The sequence below is a fragment of the Phodopus roborovskii genome, unplaced genomic scaffold, assembly GCF_943737965.1.
Source record: "Phodopus roborovskii unplaced genomic scaffold, PHOROB, whole genome shotgun sequence".
Taxonomy (NCBI): domain Eukaryota; kingdom Metazoa; phylum Chordata; class Mammalia; order Rodentia; family Cricetidae; genus Phodopus; species Phodopus roborovskii.
Genome location: NW_026125059.1, coordinates 17,318,794 through 17,345,338, shown reverse-complemented (window position 1 = coordinate 17,345,338; position 26,545 = coordinate 17,318,794). Strand labels below are relative to the sequence as shown.

At 39.4% G+C, this 26,545-nt stretch overlaps 1 protein-coding gene across 5 annotated transcripts in view; it reads right to left on the bottom strand.

Annotated features, from left to right (window-relative positions):
- Chd6 (chromodomain helicase DNA binding protein 6) overlaps nt 1-26,545 on the bottom strand; it is a 157,706-nt gene that overhangs the window by 66,590 nt on the left and 64,571 nt on the right. For all 5 annotated transcript variants that reach the window (XM_051187234.1, XM_051187258.1, XM_051187263.1 and 2 more), the window contains exons 4-12: nt 25,024-25,171; nt 23,404-23,553; nt 12,811-12,873; nt 11,968-12,026; nt 11,222-11,339; nt 6,722-6,808; nt 6,412-6,546; nt 2,927-3,048; nt 1,182-1,425 (exon numbers count right to left, since the gene is read on the bottom strand). In XM_051187234.1, coding sequence (XP_051043191.1) covers nt 1,182-1,425; nt 2,927-3,048; nt 6,412-6,546; nt 6,722-6,808; nt 11,222-11,339; nt 11,968-12,026; nt 12,811-12,873; nt 23,404-23,553; nt 25,024-25,171 — 1,126 coding nt within the window. The remainder of the gene's footprint in view (nt 1-1,181; nt 1,426-2,926; nt 3,049-6,411; nt 6,547-6,721; nt 6,809-11,221; nt 11,340-11,967; nt 12,027-12,810; nt 12,874-23,403; nt 23,554-25,023; nt 25,172-26,545) is intronic.

Sequence of the window (26,545 nt, the reverse complement as noted above, 5' to 3'; positions counted from 1 at the left end):
GAGAACAGCACAGTTCAATGACAGGTGAGAAGCCACCGTGCTGTTTTCCCTTACATGAGAAAGGAGAAAACATAATGAACCAACCATTTAGATAAGAGAAGACCTCAGAACATCAAGGAAACAAATTTTGAGTCTGTCCTCCTAAAGGGGAGAAAGATGAAGGGCAACAAGGGAACTTTTTAGTTTCTGAATCACGATGCTAAGGAAAGCAGCCAAGATGACGCATGCATTATCTCTAGCTTAGAGTTTACCTAAGCCATGCATACCTTGAACACTCCAGGAAACCCTCTGCTACTTTTCAGATTTACATAATTTATTTACCCTATAATACAGGTTCTAGCACAGACACTAACAGCACTGTGCACATACCCGGTGCAGTGCTGCTAGACAGGCTACACCTCCATCTGCTGTCTGTCTAGATGACACCATCATATCTCAAGATCAGAGTTGCCTAATGTTAAAGCAATATAAAATTTCTGCCAAACAATTCCTAGATTATCTGAACCCCTGGTTTTCCTCTGATTGATCATTTGATTTTTACTTTAATTATGAAAACCAGTGCCTGGTGAAAGTACAGAACCATACCCAGTAAGCTGATTACATACAACCAAAATACAGAAAATAAAGTTGTTGTGTTTTCAACATGAAACACATTTTTATCATTCCCTATCCAATCTGTTCATTTCATCAACAAATTCCCTGAGCTCAAATTCCAACACCATACATTTTTTTTTTTTATTAAATACAGTTTTTTTGAGACAGGGTCTTACTATATAGCCTTGGCTAGCAGGAGATGTGCTTGCCTCTGCCTCTCAAACGATGGGATTAAAGGAATGTTCCATCATGGCTGGGCCATATACTTATTTTCTTTACTGGCTACACAGTAGTTAACACAAAACCTTTTGCACACATAAGCAAGGTCATAAGCTAGCCAATAAACCAGGCTTTCAATGTCCTAAGAAAGATCTCACGAGTTTAGCATCTCTTCAACCTGTGTTTTTATCACAATCTTACATGAAATACCACCAGAGCAAGCAAGAAAACAGCCTTAGCAATACAAAAACTCTACAAACAAGCAAACAGCAGCTCTACATGCAGCACTGAAACTCCTGAAGACAAGAAGCAGAAATGCTGTTGTGTAGTAAGGAGTCTCTGGGTCGTCTGGTTCAGGTAAGGCTCACCTGTGCATCTCTGTACACCATTTCATATTGCTGAATCATCTGCCTGCTGATCTGGCTGCCATGGTACACAATAGCATTCATCTCCGTCCATGTCCGGAATTCTCGCTCCCAGTTAGTGATGGTAGAAAGAGGGGCAATGATGAGAAAAGGGCCATGGATTCCCCTGACGAATATTTCTGAAAGGAATGTGATGGACTGGATGGTTTTCCCTAGGCCCATTTCATCTGCCAAAATACAGTTTTTTCTGCAGAGGGTAAGAAGTATGAGTAATTCATTACCAATATAGGAAATTACAGAGGTTAGTTATAACTAAAACTCTGACCTTTGAGGTTAGTGAAGGCTTTATAATTTTGCAGTGATGAAATTAAGGTTAGTTTTACAATTATTCTTATTTTGCTTATGCCAACTTATGAGAAAATTTATAAAACAAAACTATTAGAATAGAAACTAAAGAGACTATAAAACAATAATAGAACAAAAAGAAAATGTCTATAACCTAAGGTAGTTTTTTTTTAAATTTTAATTTTTAAACTAAATTTTTAGGTTAGCATACACACCAATGTGTTTTCTCTCATATATTATTATTACACTTGGATCCTTCTTGCCCCCAGCCACACGCTGTCTCCATTCTCCCTACAGAGTCCTTTTCTGCGTTCATGCCACTCACATTCAACTGTACTCTTATTCCTTCTTCCTTTCTCCCCTAAGACCTAATTCTTCCCTCCTATAGGTCCTTTTCTAAATCCAGGACACACACACACACGCACACGCACACGCACACGCACGAGCTTGATCTTGAATTGACTTCAAACTTCCTAGAAACCAAGGTAAAGATGGGAATCCCACTGTATAGCCTTTGCATGTTATCAAAGGACAAAATTTTAACCTCTAAAACCTTCTCACAAAGAGTAAAGGCATTGCTATCTGGTGCTCAGAAGCAAAAGTGGTGGTCCTGGGAAAGGTGTGGCCACAACCATTCTCACTAGCTCACTGTTCAGATGTTTGTTTCATTGGGTAAGTTATGCTGAGTCACAGAGTAAGTAGCAGAGGCTACACTAGAACAACAGGACACCAGAGTCCTTCCTCAGTATGCTTTGCATTACAATGCACTGACTTAAAAATACTGAATGTGGTACAAAGTCCAGTCTTATGAAAATCTCAATTATCTTTCTCAAATTTTCATCTGGCTCCTCTAGATTCTACCACAAACTAGAATACAAATAACTCACAGCTGAGTGTTACTGCATAAATCCAGCACATTTGTGAGCCTAGAATCTACCCCTGTTCCCTTTCAGGGACTTTAAATTGAGGAGAGGCAGGTGTAAAGACCTATGGAGGTGTGGTGGCACATGACTATCACTCTAGTACTTGGGAGGAAGAAGCAAGGGTCAGGAGTTCAAGGTTTTCTTAGTCTACAACCTGAATCTGAGGCTACCTGGGACACACAGAACCCTATATCAAAACAGTAAAGCCCAGATAGACAATGTCCACCCTCATAAGATCTTAGTTTTTTATTCCTCCTATCCTTTTGATCAGACCATCCCCCTTTATCAACATATACTGAATGATATTGACTTATTTCTCACTCTGTTGAGGAAACAACTGACATAAAAATACAAGTTTTGGGATGATTCCAAACTGGGAGCAGTGCTGCTCCTGCCATTCAGAGTCTACTCAACATACCTCAGGCTAAAGCAACACAACACCGGCTGGATGTGAACACAGGCTGGTTTAGGAACCCTCACCTGTTGTACCAATTGAAAAGAAGCCAGTTCATCCCCTCCAGCTGGTACTCCCGCAGCCGGTTACTGTTCTTATACTCACGAGACGTCTCCAGCTTCTGCCAAGCATCAGAAGCAGGCCGCTCCTAGGAAGGAAGCAGAGACAACAGTGTATAGAAACGTGATAAAAACACAACATGGAAAACCACGGGCAAGCTAGCAAATCCCAAACTGCTCTGAGGAGGGATCCAAACTGCCGAATTTTACCAGATTATGAATACCTTTGTAAAGTTTACAAACAGTAACAGACCAACTTAATATCTAGTGTCAAACATAGTTGTGAGGCTCTTAGGTGCCACTGTCATCTACACTTTAATTCCCTGAAAAGCTAGGATTAGTTGGGTTTCCTGGTTTCTCTAATGGAATTTCATTTTTGCTCCTGTGTCGGATCAGGAAAGGACAATAGGTAAAACAGTGTGTCAATTAGTCTCTGAAGTTAGCACAATAACAAAAAACCCTTTATAATCAAATTACAAATTCTTTAATTCCCCTTAAACAAAATACAGGCTTTTTTAGTTTTTGAGAGGAGGTTTGTCTGCGTAGTCCTGGCTGTCCTGGAACTCACAGATTCATCTGCCTCTGCCTCCTGAGTGCTGTGATTAAAGGTGTGCACTATTACTGCCTGGACAAGTGTTCTCATTCTTTTATTTTTCCACATGAAATACCAGTTTCTAAAATTCAGTCATCTTGTGAAATCTAATGAGATGCCCATTATTATAGATGTAGTTAAAAAAAAGACTTGTTTTAAAATGTGTATGTGTATATCTATCTATCTGTGTGTGCTTATGTGCCCATAAGTGTGCAGACAACGGCGTCAGATCTCCCAGAGCTGGAGTTACAGGTGGTTGTTACTGGACAAATGAACTCAGGTGCTCCACAAAAGCGGTGCATACTCTTAGCCCTTCTTCCGGCCCCTTATATAACGTTTCAAGATGACCATGTTCATTCTTTTTCCATATACTGTTTGTCTGAACTGCAATAAAACCACATTTTTAATCACTGAAGGTATGTACCTGACAGGAAATTATTTTTCAAACTGGCCTTTGCTGAGGTTTTAGAAATGGCTTAACAGGTGAAGTGTTTGCCATGTAAGCATCTTCACCTGGATTTGGGTCATTAGTACATCCACAAGGTCATGCACAACTTACATGCCAGTGCCTGGTAAGGGTGGGACAGAGATGGGTGGACCTTTGAGATTGTTGGTCAGCCAGTTTAGCTAAGTGTTAAGCATTGTCCCTGCTACCATTAAATAGCTAAGTATTGAAGAGCAATAGAGGAAGATACAATATGTGCACATACACATAAAATGCCTTTGGGACTGTATCTTACTATTCTGTGTAATTTTAGAATCAAATTTTTTAAAATTACTGTTAAAATTTCAATTAAAATGACAGTGCTTATTTAGGAGACTATTTAAATCTTTATTGAGCTTTCATATCCACAGATTTTATTTATTTATGCTTTATTTTTCTTATTTACATAAATTCACAACTTTTTAGCTTACAGAAAACTGAGTCTCTAAAGTGTCACTTAAGATTGTAAAAAAAACTCTTAGCTGTCAGAAATGAGGATACTAAATTTTTGTTTTTCCACATATTTTAGTCTTTTGTAATTTTACTTTGAATTACTACAATAAAGTTTACACCTAAAATACGTTGTTAACTAAAGCTATTTCATGTGATATTTGAAAAAATAACTTCCATTATACTTGGAGTTAAATATAAGTTTTCTATGACCTTTCAGAAAAACAGCTGTGACAGCTCACCTAGAGATTAATTCAGCTGTGTTAGACTAAGCACTTTGAGACGGGACTGTTGAATACTAGCAACAGCACATAGTTATAGGTGTTTTTAGAAATAAAAAAGAGATAAACTTAACATGCCAATGTATTTTCTATTTTCTTTTTATAGAAAAGGCACTGAACAAAGACATCCCTGTACTCATCAGCTACTCTGTTCCTTTTACAGAAATCACTGTCCTAGTCACTAAGACAGGTAAGGTTTAAAATTTACCACCCAGAACAAGAGCCCTTTAGCAAAAAGTCCTATTTTTTAATGTAACTCACCTTTACGTATAAAAAAAAAAAAAAAAAAAAAAAAAAAAAAAAACAGATCTAATTATATTTTTAGCTATTTCAGTTTAGAATCTTTGAAATAAAATTTCAAAATGCCCATTTTCAATGCGAACAAATACATTAGGAAAAAGGGACACTTATAAAAGATACTGTAGCTCACTGAGCGACCTGTGACACAGCCTCACACATTGAAAGTAGTGAAGGACAATGAAATCACCTGACAGCACCTGAGACTCTCTTTCCTGCCAAAGACACAGTCAGGTTGGAAGCTGTGCTGAGAGAACAGGCTGGGATTCTGATAACTTGTAGGTAAATTAGCCTCAGAATGGACCTCTACTCCCATAATGCTTTGTTTTTGTAACTCTTCTCACCACAATTAGTGGGTTCTATTTCTCTGCATACATGTACTCTTTTTTATTAGAATAGGCTCCTGGTCAGAGCCTGTACACTGTTTTATGGTACCACACACATCAACTTTTAACATGCTTTGTATGTAACTGCAAATTAAAAGCAGACAAGGGTATATATAGAAGACTGAAAGGGAGCTAAATAACCACTTAAGACAAACACACTGTACGCTGTGTGAGTTGCTAATCACAACTCTGCATTTTCAGATGTTCCTACATATTTTCATTTGCCATAACACCAAAAACAAACACTGCCCTTAAAAGGACTATACTTAATCTAGTCTTCTTACTTCCACCAGTGATGCAAAACTCACACACAAAATTAAATAATTGGATATTTTTATATAAAATGGCAATGTCTTTTAAAAACAGAAACAGACCACAAAAGCCTACAGTCACCTTCTTTAACAATTGATCTCCCCAAGTTAGTTCCACACTAACAAGGCTCTGATTCCAATTCTGTCTCCTTTTAATTATTGGTACTCCATTTACAAATGACCCAGAATCAGAAAAGCAAACAATAAACACATCTCAAAATTCTGTACCTTCTCTTTGAGGTTCCAGGGATCTATTAAGGACCATTAAGAACTATTCACCTTAATAGTCTAGTAGAGTAGGTAGGGGTAGAGGGCTACAAACAAACAAACAAACAAACAAACAAAACCCACCAAGGGTGCACAGGTTTCACACCCATCTCTCTTCACATTCAATGTTACTGGTGCAAAAGGACAGGTGCACACCAAGAATTCTAAGCCTATACCCACGCTTCTTAAAAGTTACACACACTGAAACAGAGTTCAGAGCCAAGTGCTGATTAAGATGCAGATGAAGTTTGTCAAATGGAGGTAGCATCAAAGATATGATACTTCAGAAGCCATTTGGGAACAGAGTCAAATATGCATCATAATTTCTAAGTACAAAAATTTATATACTGCAAGAGGTGTCAGATAGATACACAGATATATTACCACGTGCTTAACTTCAGGGAGGATTTGCAGAGATTCAAATTCTTTAACTTTTGCAGGATCCACATCTTCTTCTAATTCCCATGTGCTTTCTTCATATGGCAGGGAACACCACTTCACCAGGTAATGTGTTACTTCCTGGTGGAAAAGCAACAAGAAAATTGGTAGTCACCATTCTTTGCCAACCCCTGAAAACCTACCCTGCAAAAGAATGCATGAATGGCATTAGAACAAAAATCATTTATTGACAAGCAATGTGTGTGTGTATGGAAAGGGACAGTGTTTTATGAAAGGCAAATGGTAACACACCTACCTCCCCTGTTTCTGCATCCTTGGTGTGGGCCACCTCTAAGATACGATCAATTTCTATATAGTCTGGGTTGAACAAGTCTTCATCAGGCTGAGGCAAACAGAATACAGTTAATATGTGTAGCTTTCTCCCCCTCAACTCTTGACAACCAGGTTTTATTTTTAAGTTGTCTCTATTCTGGACTCTTATCAGAACTCAGAGACAGAAGAAGAGTATTTGAGAATAAGTCATTTCACAGGCATTTTTGGAAGACTGTCCTGAAATCCTGCTTTTCATGACTAAATTTAGAGGACCCAACCACTGCAGAGGTTGAACCATGGCCAAGTAAGACCTTCTACAGCAATATGCAAAAGTCAGCTGAAGGGCTCCCTTGATCTTATATATAGCTCATTGCTCCCTTGGTGAGCTATTTGGAATGGCAATTTCTTAACACCATTAAAGTTCTATTTCCTGATGTTAGTGACAGTTATAGGTTTTATTTTGTAAAAGCCCACTGACACGTATACTTTGACTTTATTTATTTATATTTATGCACATTATGCTTCCACAAAGGCTAGATTAGATCACATTTAAGACTAGTTAATGTGTCACAAGTTCTACAAACTACTTTCAGTTAGCCCTTACAGAACAGCTGCTATAAGTACTTTATGCCTCCATGAGTAGAGATGTTGGGCAAAGGCTATGTATGTATGTATGTAGGTATGTATGCATATGTGTGTGTGTGTATGTATGTATGTATGTATGTATGTATGTATGTATGTATGTATGTACTCATCAGATATCTGTAATGAATCTTCTGAGATCAAAGTATAACATAACAGCAGCTAAAAATACTGTTTTGGATGCCATCTTAAATAACTTAACTATATGTGTATGCTCATCAAAGCACTGAGTTGTACCCCTAAAATTCTGTAAATATTGTTAATTATATCTCCATAAAGTTGAAAAACAACTGCTCTGTCAATTTGAAGTGTTCTTCAAGGCGCATATTAAGAGTCTCTATATACATATGAACACATTGAATCAGTAGTGGCTTATCCAAGTGGTCCAAGGCTACCCTGCCCTGTTTATACATGGTCTGAGACCTGGAAATTTGACTTCAGAATACAAGCTCTAACTACTACACACTCCATTTCCAAACTCTGCACTGACGCAGCCATGTTTCCATCCCTGTACCACAATCTCCAGTGCTCCCAAAGCAAAGCCATCACATCACGCTGAAGGATGGAAATACCAGGCATAACAGCACTCCTCACAATGCAGCCCAGGCAGAATTACTTGGCATGCAGCAAATTTGTGGGTAATTAAACTGGCAGTCCAATCATTTTTCTGTACTTTAAAATTATAAAAATGCTGAAACACTAATGTAGGCCATTAGACTCACATCTCTATTTTACTCACCCTAGACTGTCTAGACAAGCCTAAAATCTGACTTTCTTACTGCTCATCTGACACCAATGTGATGACAAGGAAGTCTGGCTCTCCAGTCAGAAGGCGCCTACTCCTGTGGCATATGTGAACTACAGAGTAGTGTCTCTCAGCTATGCCTTGGATATCTATCTCATAAAGCAGCTGGAAATAATGAGCATAAAAAGATCAACTCTAAATTCAATCTCTATACCACAAATTACTCATCATTTATCCAAGTTACTAATACAAACACCAAATAATTGAAGTCTTTCTGCCATTACTCATCCTTAATTCTGTGATGTACTTGAATCTTCTCTATTCCTGGAACTAGAGATGGATCCACGGTTAAGAGCACTGGCTAGTCTTCCAGAGGACCTAGGTTCAATTTCCAGTACCTACTGTGCAGTTTACAATTGTAACTCTAGTTCTGGGTGCCCTTTTCTGGCCTCTGGTTCAAACAAACTCAGGCAAAGACAAATCTACAAAACAATAACAACAAAAAAAAATCCTTTTCTTTTCTACCAGTAAAACTTGTTATATTATTCTAAGACATACTCAACACACTTTCCCTGTTTGCAACCAAGGAAAAGTTACTCCCATGTCAGAAAGACAAAGGATTGTGTGGGTCTCATCACTAAGCTTAGATTTTCTTTATTTTGTAAAAGGGTTTTTATTTTTTTATTTTTTTTAAAGGGTAAAAGGGTCTGAAGCAAGGACCTGGTGTAATAAGAACAGACCCCATGCCTAGCTCCAGTGACAAACAGACTGTCTGTCTCACAGGGTTTAAAATGAAAGACCCAGGCATATAAACAAGTTACTACATTGCAAACCCTTGTTAAAATAGAGGTGTGAAAGAAATGTTCCAAGAAATACAGAGACTATCCAATGGGTTCACAATGGTCATATTTAGTCATCATCTTTTCCCCAACTCTCTATTTCAGAGGAACGTGCCAAAATAGTTCTCATGGGCTTTAAACTACCACAGAGTCTGGGCCAAACTGTTACTATACTGGAGGGTATGTGACTGAACCCAGGGCATTGGGCACTCTAGGTAAGTGTGATAGCACTGAGTTAACATCCAGCACTAAGTGTGAGATTACATCAGAAGGATCCCAAACTGACATATCCTGAAGCAACTTATCAGTAGCAGAAAGGAACACACTATGAATCACAGTTGGGCAAATGGACAAGCAATTTACTATAATTGATGGCATTTGAGTGCACTCTTAGACTCTAGTAAGGCTACTTGTTTGTTTGAGACAGGGTTTCTCTATGTTGCCTTGGCTGTCCTGTAACTTCCTCTACAGACCAGGCTGGACTAGAACTCAAAAACCAACCTGCCTCAGTCTTCCATGTGCTGGGATTAAAGTCGTGTGCCACCATCACCTGACTGTAAGAGTACATTTTAAGAATAATTTTATTGTCTCTTTCCTTAAAAAGTTATTTGTATAAAACTGTATATTACATTTAAAAGGGGGAAAGGAAGGAAGGGACAGAGAAAGAAAGGGGGAAAAAGTATGAGGCTGGAGAGATGGCTCAGCAGTTAAGAGCACTGGTAGCTCTTCCAGAGGTCCTGAGTTCAATTCCCAGCAACCAAATGGTGGCTCAAAGCCATCAATAATGGAATCTGATGCCCTCTTTTGGCATGCAGATGTATATGCAGATAAAACACTGTATACATAAAATAAATAAATCTTAAAAAAAGTTAGAATTCCATCAATCAGAGAAAGATATGATATCCACGTATTTACTCAAGACATTTTCTATGAATTATTACAGTATTTCTTTTCTCTTGCACTCCAATATGGAATTGTCCAATGTACTGTTGGAGCCTGGCATTTTTCTTTAAAATAACACCAGTTTATAACACCAAGTATATTTCCAAAGCACCAATAATTTTCTTTAGTATTATTCACTAAAGGTATAGTATCTCATTCTATAGAATATGTAACTTAGCAAATGACTATTATCTAACATTGTTTTGCTTTTAACTAATAGTATAAGCAACTTTTAAAATAGCCAATTCTTTGTTCAAACACTTGATGGTTTCTTTTAAACACACGACAGTATTAAACTTTCTGGGGAAAAGGACACACAAATTTGGGGCCACCTAATGGTTCAGACGTAGTCACATTCACAGTAAGGACAAGAAAGCAGTGTCCCTTCACTATATTCTCACCAACGATGGCTAATACCTAGTACAGCCTTAACTGTTAAGTAACTTATCTGTTAAGTAAAACCTGTAAGATTCTGCAGGGCAGTGGTGATACACGCCTTTAATCCCAGCAACGGGGAGATAGATAGGTGGATCTCTATGAGTTTGAAGCAAGCCTGATCTACAAAGAGAATTCCAGGACAGTCAGGGCTGTTACACAGAGAAACCCTGGGTTGAAAAACCAAACAACAACAAAACGAACCCAAAACAAAACCCAAAACTGTATGATTCCAATCTTATTTGCACTTCTTTTGGTTTCTAGCAAAACTACACATTTTGGTATGCCTAATGACCAGCATTTCCTTTTCCCTTATATTTCAGGACTGGTACTTTTCCTATGAAATCTGATTGGCATATGTCTGTGTAGACATATAACATATGCACATGTGTAAATTCAAAGATTCTTCTGCTGAACAAGAATGTATGCCAGGCAAGTATGCACATGTGAGTAATTAGGGAAGATGCATATAGAAGCGATACTCATATTTTCTATTTATGTGAGCTGTTAGTTGTGTCTTCTGATACAAAGCCACCTCAGATTTAACACTGAAACTCACTAGTCTTTTCTTTTGTTTTGAAATTCTCAAGCTTAGTTATTTTCTAACATTTTTGGCCCTTTGTGTTTATATTCAAACTGTAAGGATTTTTTTTTTTTTGAATGTCCATTGTTTAGAGAAGGGCCTATAATTGTGTATATATTATTCTCACTTGAACTGTCATTTAGTAAATGAATGAATATGTTGTTCTCTTTATCAGCATCCATATCAGTCTTGACCAATAGAGCCACATAGGACTTCACTGTGGACAGAAACTTCAAGCTAAATATTTAATGCAGAAAGAAAAGCAGCAGTGAAATGAGTCAATACACATTGCTTCACCTCAGTAAAAATGTGCTTCATCTGGGCCTGTTTGTTCCTAAATCGTTTGATCTTCTGTGCGATGCGGGGATCCTTCTCCAGCTCTTCCATTGTGGCCCATTTACAATGTAAATAGGAACTATCCAAAGACATATAAGTGTGAGACAAACACAGCAAAACACTACTAAAGTGTCAATAAAAAGAATGGTCATCATACACAGAAGTAGCAGGTGCTAGACACTGCTTAGAAAGAACCTGCCCTGAAGGGCAATAATGAGATTGATTTCAAACCACTAATTTCTCTGCAGGTTCCACCAAAACTGGCTCAGAGCAGGGAAAGGGGCAGACTTGATGGACAAACTATCAACTACACATCAGTGAAAGTGGGCAGGTAGCAGGAAGGAGAGAAATGCAAGAATATGAATGAATGAATGAATGAATATATATATCTCAGAACGGCTTTTCCATCTTGGGTACACATGAGAAATGCTCAGAGAATTTTTTAGAACACATCAGTCCTAAGGGTCCACTCTGACTATAAATCAAGTGGTCTTGGGTGAAATGAGGGCTTTAGCAGTTTTTAAAAGCCTTTTGGGTGATTCTACGTGAAGCCAAAATGAGTAATATTGCATAAGGTGAATTTGAAGCAGTCAAAATCATGCCATAGGGGCCAGTTTCTGAAACTATGGAAGATAATGAAGTATCATGGGAAAGAAAGTTTTATTCATATAAAATTCAAATACATGTAGAGTATCAGAGAGACGTACAAATTTCTATACTTAACGTAGAACAGCTCTAGGTCAAATGGAGGTTCTCCTGGGTGAACCTGTAATCAACAATAAACAGTTATCAGCCCATACCCCAGGAAGTTCACCCATACAGGCCAAACAAAACAGGTGAACCAATACCTCTGCCTCATTTCAGTAGGGATTTCAGGAAAGTATTCCTATTATCCCAGGTCTTTCTTACAAACTAACTGCTAATCTTAACCCTAAATTTCCCAAGAACTAGATGCACAGCTACTTAATAGAGTAGAGGAGTATGAAAAGGAACCTTTGCTGGCATCTTTGCAAGGTCCACATGGAAAAAGCTTTCAGTTCAGGCTAGCCCAGGATGCAGAATGCGAGGACCACAGGGTAATACAGAAGTAAATTGCATTAATCTCTGTCTGGATGGCTTCCCCTGACTTTCTCTCCACATGGAAACAACAATAGGGAGGTTTACATTGAAGTACATATAAGATACAACTGCACTGGCACCAACATACTGTCTCACTCGTGGAACTTTCTGTTAGGGATTCCTAAGACAGCCCAGGATGTGTAAAGAAAAGCCCCCACCGTTTCCCATTAGAAATCTTTATCCACTTCCTCTTGTCCCCTGAGGACTTTCAATGAGCTACAACAAAGGAATAAAAATACCTTTGTTGGATCCTAACGGAGAAAACTATCAACTGAGCACTTAAGACATTTAAGAACTTAGTGTCCTAAAACCCTCCAAAAGAACAGTTCTTCACAAACTCTCACACTAGCTGAGGATGAACAGAAGGCAAATCCTTCTCCACAGAGGTGGTGTCTAGTAGTGACAGAAAGCATGAAACAGGAGCCACCAACCTCCTGGACAGTCTTAGATGCCAGGATCTTCTCAATGATGTTTGCATCGTCTTCTGGAGGCTCCTGAAGACAGATAAAAAAAAAAAAAAAAGAAAAGAAAAAAAGAAAAAAAAAAGAAAAAAAAATTAACACTGTCTGAGAGAATAAGTATAGAATGAGGTCAGAAGGGTTTCTGAGTTCAGGGACTTTTGAATTTTGGAGTATCTGTATAGACTACCACCAGAATAGTTGTAATTCAAAATCCTGAAATCTACAACTCATGTAGACATTCAAAGATTTTAGAACACTCTGGGTCAGGGATACTCAGCTAGTCATACACAGTTAATGTTTCATTCAATACTAACAACACAGGGCTAGCAGGACAGCTCAGATGGTAAAACTTCTTGCAACACAAGCTTAACCACTTGATTTGGATCTCCAGGCCCACAGTGGAAGAAGACGACTGATTTTTGAAAGTGTATTCTGAACTCAAGGCATCCCTCCCAATTAATTAATTAGAAATGTAAGAGTCCACAGACGTTGAATACCAAAGCCTCCCTAGGAAGTTTACAAATACTGCAAAGCTAGAATTCAAACAGTAGGGCTTTATGTTCTGGGCATAGCCCTTATTGTGCAAGCTGTAAGATTAAACAACCAATAAAACTGCTCTTAAGATTTTGATGCATAAAATTTTCTATAATAGAAAAGAATCAACCAATACCTATCAACTACTGACTTTAGTAAAATCAATGACTATTTTTTAATTTCTGAATAATAGTTGTAGAAGTGGTAGGAAAAAATATTCACCAATTTAGTAGGATAAAACTGCACATGAATCTTTTTTTAAACTGTAAAATCAAGGTATAAGTAATTTCTATTAAACTGCTGTTTCACTGATAAACCCAAATGAAAATCAATTCCTTCCTTCCTACCCTAGTCAAACAACCAAAACTCCTAGGCCACCAACCTCCAAGAACTCTTAAGGGCATTTATGACACAAACACATCGTCGCAGTCTTAGGAAGGGCACCCTCATGTTTAGCCTCTTGCAGAACTTTGTACAGCCCCCTTTCATTGGCTTCAGATGTTCGATGACCTTTTCAGACCTACTTCAATCTAAGACTTGGAACAGTACAGAAAAGAACGCTCACCACAATAGCCTAACTAGTTGGGATATTCCAGAAGGATGACTGTGCTGCATATCAACTTCACATTCAATTATGCCAAAGGCCACATCATTATAGAAAACATATTTTTTAAAACAATCTTAAATCAATCTTTTCCCAGAAAAAGGAGCGATGACATGGCAGTAAAACTATGGAGCTCATCAAGCAGGCAGGCAGACACTCCTGGAAATCTGACATTTCCTTTGTGGATCTTTCCCTGAACTTCACCCTCCAGCCTTGGCTATGCTAGATGTCAGCAAGTCCCAATAATGTACCTGTCTGTCTCCCTTGGAACTGAAGTCATAGGTGTTTCTGAGGGGTCCTTATGTGGGTGCTGGGTCTTCATAACTGCAGAGCAGATGCTCTTAACTGTAAAACCCTCTCTCCAGCCTCCTAGCAGTATATTTTATTTAACCTCCCAAATATCTGAAGTATTATGATTTAAATACACTGACTGAATCAATACAGGGAAAAAAATTTTTTTTTTTTTTTTAAAAATGTTCTTTTCCTTGTGTTTTCAAAATACAATGCGTCCTTTATACTTCCAGCACACTTCAATCCAGGCTAGTCACATTTCCAATGTTCAATAGACAGACGTGGCTGGCAATGTCCACACTGGTAATGTCTGTATGGAGCAACGTAGCTCTACTCTCTTAGTAAAACTACTGTCTTTTAGCTTAATTACCAAGTTTTCATTGTTTTTCCTTTTTTACATTTGATAACATTTATATGCAGGGGCATCATCTTTTCCTTACAGCAGATGAGTATGTAAAATGAAAACGAATGGAAATAGAAATGAGGCAGAAGGATTGATGCAAAAAGGGACATAGGGTTATGTGTTGGCTTTAATGCTTTTTACACCAGGAATAATAATAGTAGTAGTAATAATAATAACAATAGCAACAAAAGTGGGTTGGGAAGGAACAGAATATTAGTGTGGTGGCTGTAGGTGGGATGGCCAGGGAGAGGTGGACGCTTCTGGGGTGCAGGCCCCCACACTGGGCTTTCTTGCTGCAGGCTGATAGCAGAGTAGCTCAGTGTGTGTGGCAGGGCTTCCGAGCCAGCCTAACTGTCCCCACTATGGTTCTCCTGGGACATGTTTTCCATTTGAGCCTCCAGTCTGGGCTCTTGGTGCCTTCCTCTCACATCTTCCCAGAGACCAGCTCAAAATCATGTGTACTTGGTGTATTAAAACCCCAAATCTCAGGTATCCATTCTGGGTTAGAGTGTTGGCTTCTCATTAAAGCCAAGTGTAAGACCGATACTTCTGATAACAGAGAGCTTGTTGGGTAGAAGGGCCTGAAGTATGACATGTGACCTTGAAAGTACTTAAGACCAGCCTGGCTTGCTGAGCAGGGAGAACACTGCAGTTGCACAGCTTCTGCAGTGATGGAGTTTATAAAGCTTCTACAGCAACGACTGAAAACACCTTCAGACTTCAAATGGTGATATACCTGGTAGGGTCATCAAAGCAGTGAGCAGAAAGGCCTAGCCAAGAACCAATGTCAGAATATTCCTACATACATCTAGTGTACACCTGACATATCTCTTGGTTATGTGTCAGTTTATCACTGGAAATGTCCACCATCAATTTAACCAGATATCGCCAGATTAGATGCTTAAATATTACTGACTTCATCTGATTATAAAATCTTGTTTAGAACAAGCCTTCAATTAAGGTCTTGCTTTTCAAGATTATTTCAGACTATTCTAGTCTTAGTACTTCTTTTTTTCTTTCTCTGTCTTTCTTCTTTTTTTCCCCCCCTTTTTTTCCTTTAGAGATAGGGTTTCTCTGTAGCTTTGGAGCCTATCCTGGGACTTGCTATGTAGACCAGGCTGACCTCGAACTCACAGAGATCTGTCTGCCTCTGCCTCCCAAGTGCTGGGATTAAAGGTCTGCACCACCATCTCCTGGCCACATTTATTAATTCTAATGGTTTCTAGATTATTTTGAATTTTATACAGTCACTCCTCTATAACTAATGTTAGTGTTATATAGTCCTTTGTAATCTTTCAACTGTTTATTTCTTAGGGGTGGGTGCATCTTAGTATGCATTTGTGTGTATGTGCATGTATGCACGCACATGGAAGGCCAGATTGATTCTCTCGACCTTGGGTTTTTTGTTTTGTTTTTGACAGTGTCTCTCACTGAACCCAGAGTCCACCACCAAGTAGGATGGCTGGTCAGCAAGCTTCCAGGGTCTGCTTGTCTCTGTTCCTCCCTTGGTTACCAGGGCTAAAAACCAAAAGCCACCAGTCTTTATTTCAGCGCTGGTGATCCAAAGTGAGCCTTCATGTTTGTGAGCAAGTACTTGCTAACTAAAGTATTTCTCCTCTGCCTACCTATGAGGGTCAGGTCCTCCAATGTGTTTGAGAATATAAATGACTATATAGAGAATCATCTCACTCCCTGATTCTGAGAGAATATATTTAATAGATGTTTAATGATATTAGCTATAAAAATTTTTTTCCTAATAGCTCTTGAAATGTCATCTTTTGTTTCCAGAGTGTAAGATAAAATCTTTTTGGTAAAATGTATCTTCACATACTTTTCCAGCTTAAGGTTCACCATATTCTGAGTCTATCGGTTCATATTTTCATCTGTTTATTGAACTTAGTTGAACATTGGTCTGCCACAACCCAGCAGGCAAAATCTTCCATTAACTTACAGTAAGTAACAAGGTACAAGAGACTTCGTTTTAAGGTTTCTTTCCTCTTTTTCCTCTTGTTCCTTTTTTTTTTTTTTTTTAACTATAGTAATTTCAAAGTGATCTCATCTAGCCTTATGATTTTAAATACTAGCTGTATTGTGATTCCTGCCAAATTCACATATCTAGATCAAAACTTCTTTTTAGACTGCAGGCTCATATTCTTGTATCTCTACTTAGGTATCTTAAGATATTTTAAAGAAAAAAAGGTTGAAAACTAATTCTTGGTCTGATACATTAACACATTTTCAGCCCCCAAGTCCTAATCCCCAAATCTATATTTTTTCTCATTTGAGTTAAAGGAAACTACCTTCTCAGGTGCTCAAGCCAAAAATCCTGATGTAATCTTGAATTGTTTTCTCTCCACATACCCATGTGTGGTGGTCTGAACAAAAATGGCCCCCATAGGCTCACATATATGTATGCTAGTCCCTAGTTTCAATTATCTGTAAGGATTAAGAGCTGCGGTCTTGGAATAGGTATGACCTTGGAGGAAAGATGTTGCTGGGAGTGGACTCTGAGGTTTCAAAAACCCATGCCAGGTCCCCCCGCCCACCTGCAGATGAAGATGTAAAGCTCCCAGCTACTCCTGAGCCACATGTGCTGCCATGATAGTAATGGTCTCTAACACTATAGCCCTTCAAGTCCTGTTTAGCCTGTACTAGCAGGAAGCATCCATGGATGCACATACATGCTGAAAAAAATGTTTTCCTTTTCCTACTAACTGCTTCAAATATCCTTTAATTTTTACCTGACAAAAAGAACAGGTAACAGGTTTTATAACGACAAGATTCTTAGCCAAGTATTTTACTAAGATCAGAACTAAGGACATGGATGAGGACAGCACAGCATTTCATTCTTACAGGGCTTAAAACATCCATTTCAGAAAACCTTCAAGTTCAAAGGAGTTGGAAGTTCAATTCCAATGTAATTTCACACCATTGGGGATCAGCACCAGAAGACTTAACATTCTGTCTTTTAAAAATCACAGTTATCAGGAAACATTTAAGATATAACCAATACTCAGGTAATAAAACAGTAGTCCTCTAGCTATGCCTTCTCTCAAGTTTTTGGCCCTCCAGAATAAAATAACTATAAAATTCTCATTTATCTAAATTTCTTCAGAATTTTGCTATCCATGAGCACCTCTGAATGACAAACTTTTCTAAAAAGTTACATAAATGGACTTGAATTATGAAATATTAAAAACTAAAAAAAGAATCAGTAGTGATTATCAAACCACTAAGAACCAAACAAAGTATTGATGGTACACATCTATAATTCCAGCTCTCCCTCAGAGAGGTTGAAGCAGGACTGTGTTAGGCCTGTGTTATACAGAGACATATTGTAGGTTATTTTATCACAGTATGAAACCCAAACAAGCATTTATTAAAGAAAATAACTTGGATCAGGAGGGGGAGTCAGCAACTAGTTGGAGAAAGTAATCATAGAGAGTCAGGGAAGACAGACACACACAGAGGAAGTAGTAGGGAGGGAGTTTGGGTGTGGTTGTCTTTTTTGGTTTGGGGGAGGGGAAGGACGAACTCTTTCTGAAGCATAGGCAAAGAAGGACGGATCAGCTAGTTGTTCCTCAACGCCTCTGAGCTAGCAGGTTTTTCACCCCAGCCTCTGACTCTGGAGCTTTACTGGCAAAAAGAATGATATAGATTTAGTTAAAAGCTACAGTTGGTAGCAGCAGCAGGAGGTAGATCCAATGGGACTTTTGTGTCTCACCAGTCTGCTGCCTAAGGAGGAGGCCCATAACTGCAGAGCCACAATTACTGGCTGAAGCAGAGATAGATTTGGGTGTAGCTGCTGTGAAGGTTGGAAAAACAACAGAGATACTATCAGATAATAATGAACAGGGTTTTTCTTTTTCTTTCTTTCTTTTTTTTTAATTACCTATTTTAATAAAAGGAAAAGGGAATTTTAAAATGAGCATTCCTAAAATACTTACCAAAGTAAAAAGGCAATAGAGTATTAGCATCTTTCCCCCCTAAACTTAGTTTGCATATAAGCTAGATCACATATGTATGAACATTGATACAGTTTGCAGATATAAAAAACCATCTGCTCTTAAATATTCGTTTTCTCAAATCATACTTCAGAAGACCATTTTACTGACACCTTTGTATATTAGAGACTAATATCATTTAGAACTTTTATTCTCCAAGAACATTTCAAAATTTAAAATCTCATTTACTGCTACCACAACTAATCTTTACCAAGCAATAAAGATGGATCCAGCTAGAAGTAAAACTCATTTCAAATCGTTGAGTCTTTACTAAATGCCACAGAGAGCTCGAACGTGGTTCTGAGCTTGGTCCCAGCTCTCCAGCAATCTCATCAATGGAAGACATGATGAACACGCTTGTCTTTGAATGTCTCAGAGCAAATGCTTACTACAGCAGTAACTGCAAGTCCAGTAAGAGTTTACAATTAGGCCCCAATAGCTGATGGGACACTATTTAAGAGGACACTAAGGACACAGTACGTGTTTCTACATGGGATCTTAATAGTCATCCTGTCATCCTCAGACTCCATTAACTATCTCTTATCCTCAGTTCATCATGTTTGATATTAGCACTTAGGAAGTGTGCAGGAGACACAGAATACCAGCAATCCCTCTAGTATTTTGGCACCAGATTAGGAAGAACAGAGATCTGCAGCAGGGAATTGAGACAGTGCTGTGGTGATTGATGACATTCATCTGAGCAGAAGAGGACAGCAGAGGAAACTGCCTGAAGAGAACAGCGTGAAAACTGGTTGTACTCCATGAAGAAGGGAGAAGACAGGAAACCACCAAACCTGCCTATCTTAGTTAGGGTCACTATTATTGCTGTGACAAAACACCATGACCAAAGCAGTTTGGGGAGGAAAAGGCATGTTTAGCTTACACTTCTATCACTGTTCATATTCGAAAGGAAGTCAGGGCAGAAATCAAACTGGGTAGGAACCTGGAGGCAGAAGCTGATGCAGAAACCATGGAGGAGTGCTGCCTACTTGCTTGCTCCCCCACAGATTGCATAGCCTACTTTCTTATAGAACCCAGGACCTTCAGCCCAGAGGTGGCCCCATCCACAGTGGGCTGGGCTCTCTCCTATCTATCACTAGTTAAGGAAATGTACTGCAGGCTTGCCTACACCCCGATCTAACAAAGCATTCTCAGTTGAGGCTCCTTCTCTGATGACTCTAGCTTGTGTCAAGTTGGCATAAAACTAGCTGGGCAGTGGCAGTGAACACCTTTAATCCCAGTACTCAGGAGAATCTCTGTGAGTTTGAGGCCAGCATGGTCTTCAGAGTGAGTTCCAGGGCAGCCAGAGCTATTACACAGAGAAACCCTGTCTCAAGAAAACAAAACAAAACAAACAAACAAAAGACTAGCCAGTACACTAAGAGTGAAAGGAATCCAACAGTAAAGAGCTCAAAGCAAGGCCATGGTATGGAATCAGGTACACAGGCCCAGCAACACCGAATCTGGCAAGACATCTGTCTGAAGGTCCAAATGACTACATTACAGTAAAAAGTATAAGCACCACTAGGAAAAATAATGTATCAGGAAATGTAGAAAACATGTGCCTGGCAAAGCAAAATAATCATCCCTGTCTTTTAACCTAGGAATCAAGCAAAAAGAAAAAGAAAATATAGCTGTTTGCCTAATGAGTTTGAATATATTAATTCATTAAATACATAGATACATAAAAAGAAGTACACAGATATTAACTATTAACTAACACAAAGCTGTACCTAAGTGAAAATTATGTTTGTAAGTTATTAATCCAATTAACTAAAAACAGCATAGCACAGGCAATGAAAACCCATCACAAGCTGTGAATGGTTCAAGGGTTCCAGCTGACTCAACACCGTAAATAAACATAACAGTAACATCACAAAAAGAAGACAGAAAGTGCCCTGAGAGGTTTCATCTCAAGAATGATCCCAGGGCTTAATTTAAAGACACAAACCCATCTCTGAAGCAGCTCATGGCTTAGGAGGGGGAAACAACAACAAAAGCAAGTTGGCAGGTATTCAACGGGCAGTGACAGGGCTAATTACACTAAAGTGCTTTTGTAACCCAGAGCAGAGCAAGTCTCTAGCTGAGGGGAGCAGGGACATCCTCAAAAGGGAAACCAAATGTAGCCTGCCATGCATAGCAAAGGCCAGAGAAGGAGACCCCAGCCTATCATGCATGCAGAAAGGCCAGAGGTGAATGCAGACTACCATGCATGGCCAAGGCCAGAGGAAGGCACTGAAAGCACTGAAGAGGAGAGCCTAGAGAGACAAGGGCAATGGTATGAGTTGATGCTTTATTCATATTAAAGCTCATTTGCTCCAAAAGATAAAAGTCACATAAACTACACAAATAGTCAGGAGACCAAAACTGAGACAGTCTTGTAAAAATCTGCACACAGTAAAATCAAGCAGGCAGCTTCTTGCTACTTTCCTTGTAAAGATTGAAGAAAAGACAAGGGAGGTAACATGAGGATGCTTCAGGCTGGAGGACAGGTGTCTGAAGGCTAGGCATCACCAACTTCTCTAAGAACACGAGCATCCAGGAAGGATGGGGACATGGCTTGCTGCTACTCTGCATGAGCAGTAATGCAGGTCAGCATCAGGGCCTCCAGAGTGACAGCCTGTGTCCCAGAATGTGTTACTGGCAACAACTCCCATCCTATACCCACAGCATGATTCTGCATTTCCCTTTCTTATCTTCTCTAAACCAGATACTTGGCACAGACCTCCTCAATTAAACCTCCTTTTACTTGTATGTCTGCAATCAAGTCCCCATACCATCATTCTCCTCAACAAATGCTCCCCAATGGAAGAAAATGCATCTGAAATGCTGATAAGGTCATTCTGCTCTTCTGCTTTAATCTACTAATGCCTTCTATCTCTAACTCAATCGACAATAAAAGGGCACTCATACTAGATGAGCAAAGCTCTGCTCCTACCTTTCTTTTATCCCTTACATCTCATCATTGTACAAACCACACCCCAGCAGCCAGCCATGCTTGTCTCCACTTGACATATCATAACCTATGGCTGACTGTTAGGAAATGTCTCTCAGGCCCTCAACTTCTGATGAACCCTTATCTACTCCAGTTTCTGTGTGGTCATTATACCCAGTACATTATTGCCACTGATTGAAGAGCTAGTAAAGCTGCATGTCCTTCTACCATAAAGAGCTCTGTGGCATGAACAATCATCTGGATAATTAACATCTACATGCCAGATGCTGGCCTTGTAGCAGGCTCACAATAGGCATCTTTCAAACCAGTTTCAACTACAATTACAAGTTCGTTTGATTTCATTATCTGATGGAGAATGTCCTCCTGTATATATGTTTCTGTTATTGGTTGATGAATAAAAACACTACCAGACGAGGAGAGAGGCTGCTAGGAGGCGCCATGTAGCCAAGGAAGGAATAACAGGTCCAGACCCTTCTCTAGTAAGATAAGACCACATGGAAATACTTAGATTAATAAAAATGGGTTAATAATTAAGAGAGCTAACTAATAAGAAGCCTGGGCTATCGGTCAACAGTTTATAATTAATATATCTCTGTGTGCTTATTTGGGGCTAATCCGTTGTGAGACCAGGCTGGAAAGAAACTGCAGCTACAATTATCTAGACAAAAATTTACTATGTGACTTTGCTCTAAAATTTCCTGTTATTATTTTATGTGTAAAACATGTCTATGTACTATGTGCATATCTGCTACTAAAGGAGACTATAAGACAGTGTCAAATCCTGTGGAAGTGGAGTTACAGCTGGTTGTGAGCCATCATCTGGATGCTGGGACTCAAGCCCTGGCCCTCTGGGAGAGTAACCAGTGCTCTTAACTACTAAGCCAGCTCTTCAGCCCAAGACTTACTTCTTAAGGACATATGTCTGTTAAATGACACCTGTGTGGAGGTCAGAAGACAGCTTGTTCTTCTTCCACCATGTGGGTTCTGGGGATTGAACTCAGGCTGCCAGACTTCGTGGAAACTGCTTTTACCTATTGAGTCTTCTAGGGATGTTTTGAGAGATAGGGTCTCACTCTATAGCACAGGCTGGCCCAGAACTTACTACATACTCTAGAAAGATCTCAAACTGATGGTGATACTCTTACTTCAGCCTCCAGAATGCCAGAGTATAGATGTGATTTAACATATCCAGCAAGAATCTTATAGTCTAATGGTTTTTTTTTTTTTTTAAACAAAAATACCCTTAGAGGACACACATTCCAATAACATTACCAACTGTGCTTATATCATGAAGAAAATAAGCAAGAAACAATCACTGGGATGAGAAACAGGGAGCTACTTTAGATAAAAGAGGCAAGGGGGGGGGGGAAACAGGAGCAAGAAAGACCTTTATACAGAGACCACATTTTGTGTGAAACTTAAAGGAAGGTGGTCCACTTGTATAGTGTTGGTAGAAAGCATGGACAAAGGACAGCACGGCCAGGGGCTGTAGATGGGTAGATGAGGTGACTAGCTTTTTGGCTGAAGAGCAACGAGAGGGAAAAACCATTTCCCAAGAATGGCTATCTGGTGAAACAGGGAGAGAATGATCGTGTGGGTGCTGTTGGGAACAAGGAGTCTGAATTTTATTCCACATGCAAATGGAAAGGAAACATTTGGAACGTTACCACTAGTTAAAGTGATCTAACTTATACTTCAGTGAAGAGCCACAGAACAACTCTTTCAAGTAGGCCAGGATGACTTTACAGCCAAGATCATGCAAAGGATGTACCTCTGCCTGCCAGGCCAGTGTAGAAGCTGAGAGCGCAGATGTTCGGCCAGCTCCCAGAACAGCAATTGTTTCCCCATCATCATCCACCACCTTGAAGTCAAGATCCTCATTGTATTTTCTGCGCTTCACTTGCCGTCCCGAGCGCCGTTTCTGCAGGACAAACACACTTATCAGAGCAGCTGTGAGTCACAAGTAAAAACTGTCACACAAATACCCTACACATTTAACTTCTAAAAGGAATCTTGTACTTTTTAAAGAACTAAATTCATGCAGCATGGGATCTAGCTAAGCAAGGGAGAAAGTGATGGCACAATCTCTGAATTGCCTGATATACTAAGTCTGTAGTCTCAGGCTCCAGGGAGATGTGTTTTAGTCATTAATGAGTAGTGACAGTTTTTCTTCCTTTCTGGAACTTCTGGTCCCAAGCAACAGGGATGGGAGGTGACTTCTGAATTCAGTCTTTTGAGATCCACTCAGATTTTCTAGTTTTTATTTACTTTTTTTCCAAATTCACTTAGCCACCAACTCCTAAAAATGTAGTGTGAAAAATTAATACAAAATAAGTAAAACCTCAGTTCCTTTAAAAAAAAAAAAAAAAACCATCAGTTCCTTTTTCTTCTAAAAGACATTTTGTAAGCATCTCTCCATGTTGCTATCACCTCTTCATTATATCACCTCTATGTCCAATATCATTTGAGGGATTCTTAAAACACACACACACACACACATACACACACACACACACACACACACACACACACACACAAAACTTTCCCTTTTCTATTTAGAAATCACCATAGAAACCATCATCCCACAAACCTTTAACCCACCAAATGTGGTCAACTCAATATAGTTGCTTTTCTGCCAGCATAGGCACCTAACAGCCACAGGTTTCAGTTTACAGACTATGAGGTGATTCTTACTTTGACAGTAGGCACTGACTTATGAAGGCCAGGATGTTACAAGCAATGCCTACCTAGAGTGAACGTCAATGAGAAACTCATAGGGGCCCACCAGCATGATCTTATTCTAAATGATGTCCCAGTTCTGATATACTGCTGTGGATATTGGAGGAAATGGTACTTTCAAATGTTAGAATTCAAGCCCTAGAGAAGGTACCTCAACCTAAAAAAGAACATCGCTACCAGTGTCGAGGGCACTCTGCATTAAGAACTGAGCTAGAGGGGCAGCTCCTTATTTCCATGTTTGGAAACTTCCCTATTATTCTGATACATAATATACCTCTTACTGACAGCACCAGGAACAGGATGTCCATACTAACCTAGCTCTCTGAGCGCTGCATGCAAACAGGTCTCTGAACCTTATCTAGCCTGACTCATAACTTAATTTTCCACATCAACTGCCTCTAAGACCTATAGCTACCTATAGCTACTTTGTGAGACAGCAAACACTAAACTTTGGAGAATTTGTTAGTGTAACTACCATACTTGGGAAATATCCTGCATGTGGCCTATGTGCTCACCCACCAAGATAGTACTAATGCGGCTTGGACCTGTGTATAAGGGTAGTAAGCTGGGGACCGACACAGAGCAGCACTGTGTCAATGTGAACACTTTTCCAGCAGCTATAACCTCCAGCAGGTCCCAGTCACAGCTGTACCTGGCTGTCTGCAGACTCAGTGGGCTCCTCAGGACTCCGCAGGGATGGGTTCGGCAGACTCTGCTCCAGCTCCAAACTCTCCACAGTGGTTTCGTTTTTCCTTTTTCCTTTCTTCTTTCTCTCCACTGGGGTTGGTCCTTGTTCCTTGCTACAACACATTCAGAATTAAGACTGTTGGGCAGTTTTGAAAACTCGTGATTAAAGCTATGAAATCATACCATGGAATTCTAGGGCCAATGTGGACTTTAGTGGGGAATCTGTACTTATTTTGCCAGAAATGTACAGAAACATGGAAAGAAACTTATCTGCATGGGCTGAAGCAGAATTCACTTTATTCACCCTGCAATGACTGCTATAGCTATGATTAACGTTACAGGAAAGAATAAGAGTTTCTTTAAAACCTCAATTTGAATTTAAACCAAAATCATTAACTAGGACATCTTATTGCTTCAACGACATTAAGAATTATCAAATTACACTATCCCTTTAAGACACATCGGAAGAGCAACCTCCTTAATCTGGCATCATCTTCTTTTGAGCATGTTTTACATAAAAGGCACACAAAGGCACACGTTTGCCTTTGTGAGAGCTGCAGAGTTCCCCTATACCCAGTGTGGTGATTTGAAACAAAATGCTCCCCATAGGGAGTTGTACTACTAGGAGGTATGGCTTTGTTGGAAAAGGTACAGCCTTGTTGAAGGAAGTATGTCACTATGGGGGTGGGCTTTGAAGTCTCCTATGCTCAAGCTACAACCAGTGTCACAGTTTACTTCCTGTTGCCTGAGGATCAAGACGTAGAACTCTCAGATCCTTCTCCAGCACCTTGTCTGTCTGCCATGTCCCACCATGATGACAATGGACTAAACCTCTGAAATGTAAGCCATCCCAATTAAGTGTTTTCCTTTTTAAGAGTTACCATGGTCATGGTGACTCTTCATAGCAATAAAACACCAAGACATACAGCCCAGAGTGCTATATGGAGGATTCCTCAGAGGTAGGCAATATATCCTGTAAGGACCCACCAAAACCCCAACCTGCCTGTATGATAAATTCTTTCTTACATTTGACAAGCACATTGGCAATGCTTTAGGTGCTAAAACTGCCATCTCACCAGTCAGTCATTAATTATGACACCACACTTAGAATTCATGTACCACATATAATGCTCAGATCCTCTGAAAATGGCTCAATAAACATTTGCTAAATAGACATTTTATCATTTTATACATCTCTGATCTCTCTTATCCTTCCCAGAGGATCTGATTAGGTTCTGTATTCCTCTAAGTAGTCTTATGCCTTATACAACACAGAAATCATTCAATTAATATTTAAGCAAGTCTTAAAAAAAAGGAAAGGAATGAATAGATAGCATCATTAATAGGATTATTTGTGGGGGTCTGAAGGGATGGCTCAACAGTTAAAGAGCACTACAGGCTCTTCCAGAGGACCCAGGCTTGTTTCCCAGAACCCACATGGAGGCTCACAACTGTCTGGAAGTCCAGTTCCAGGGGATGTGAGACCC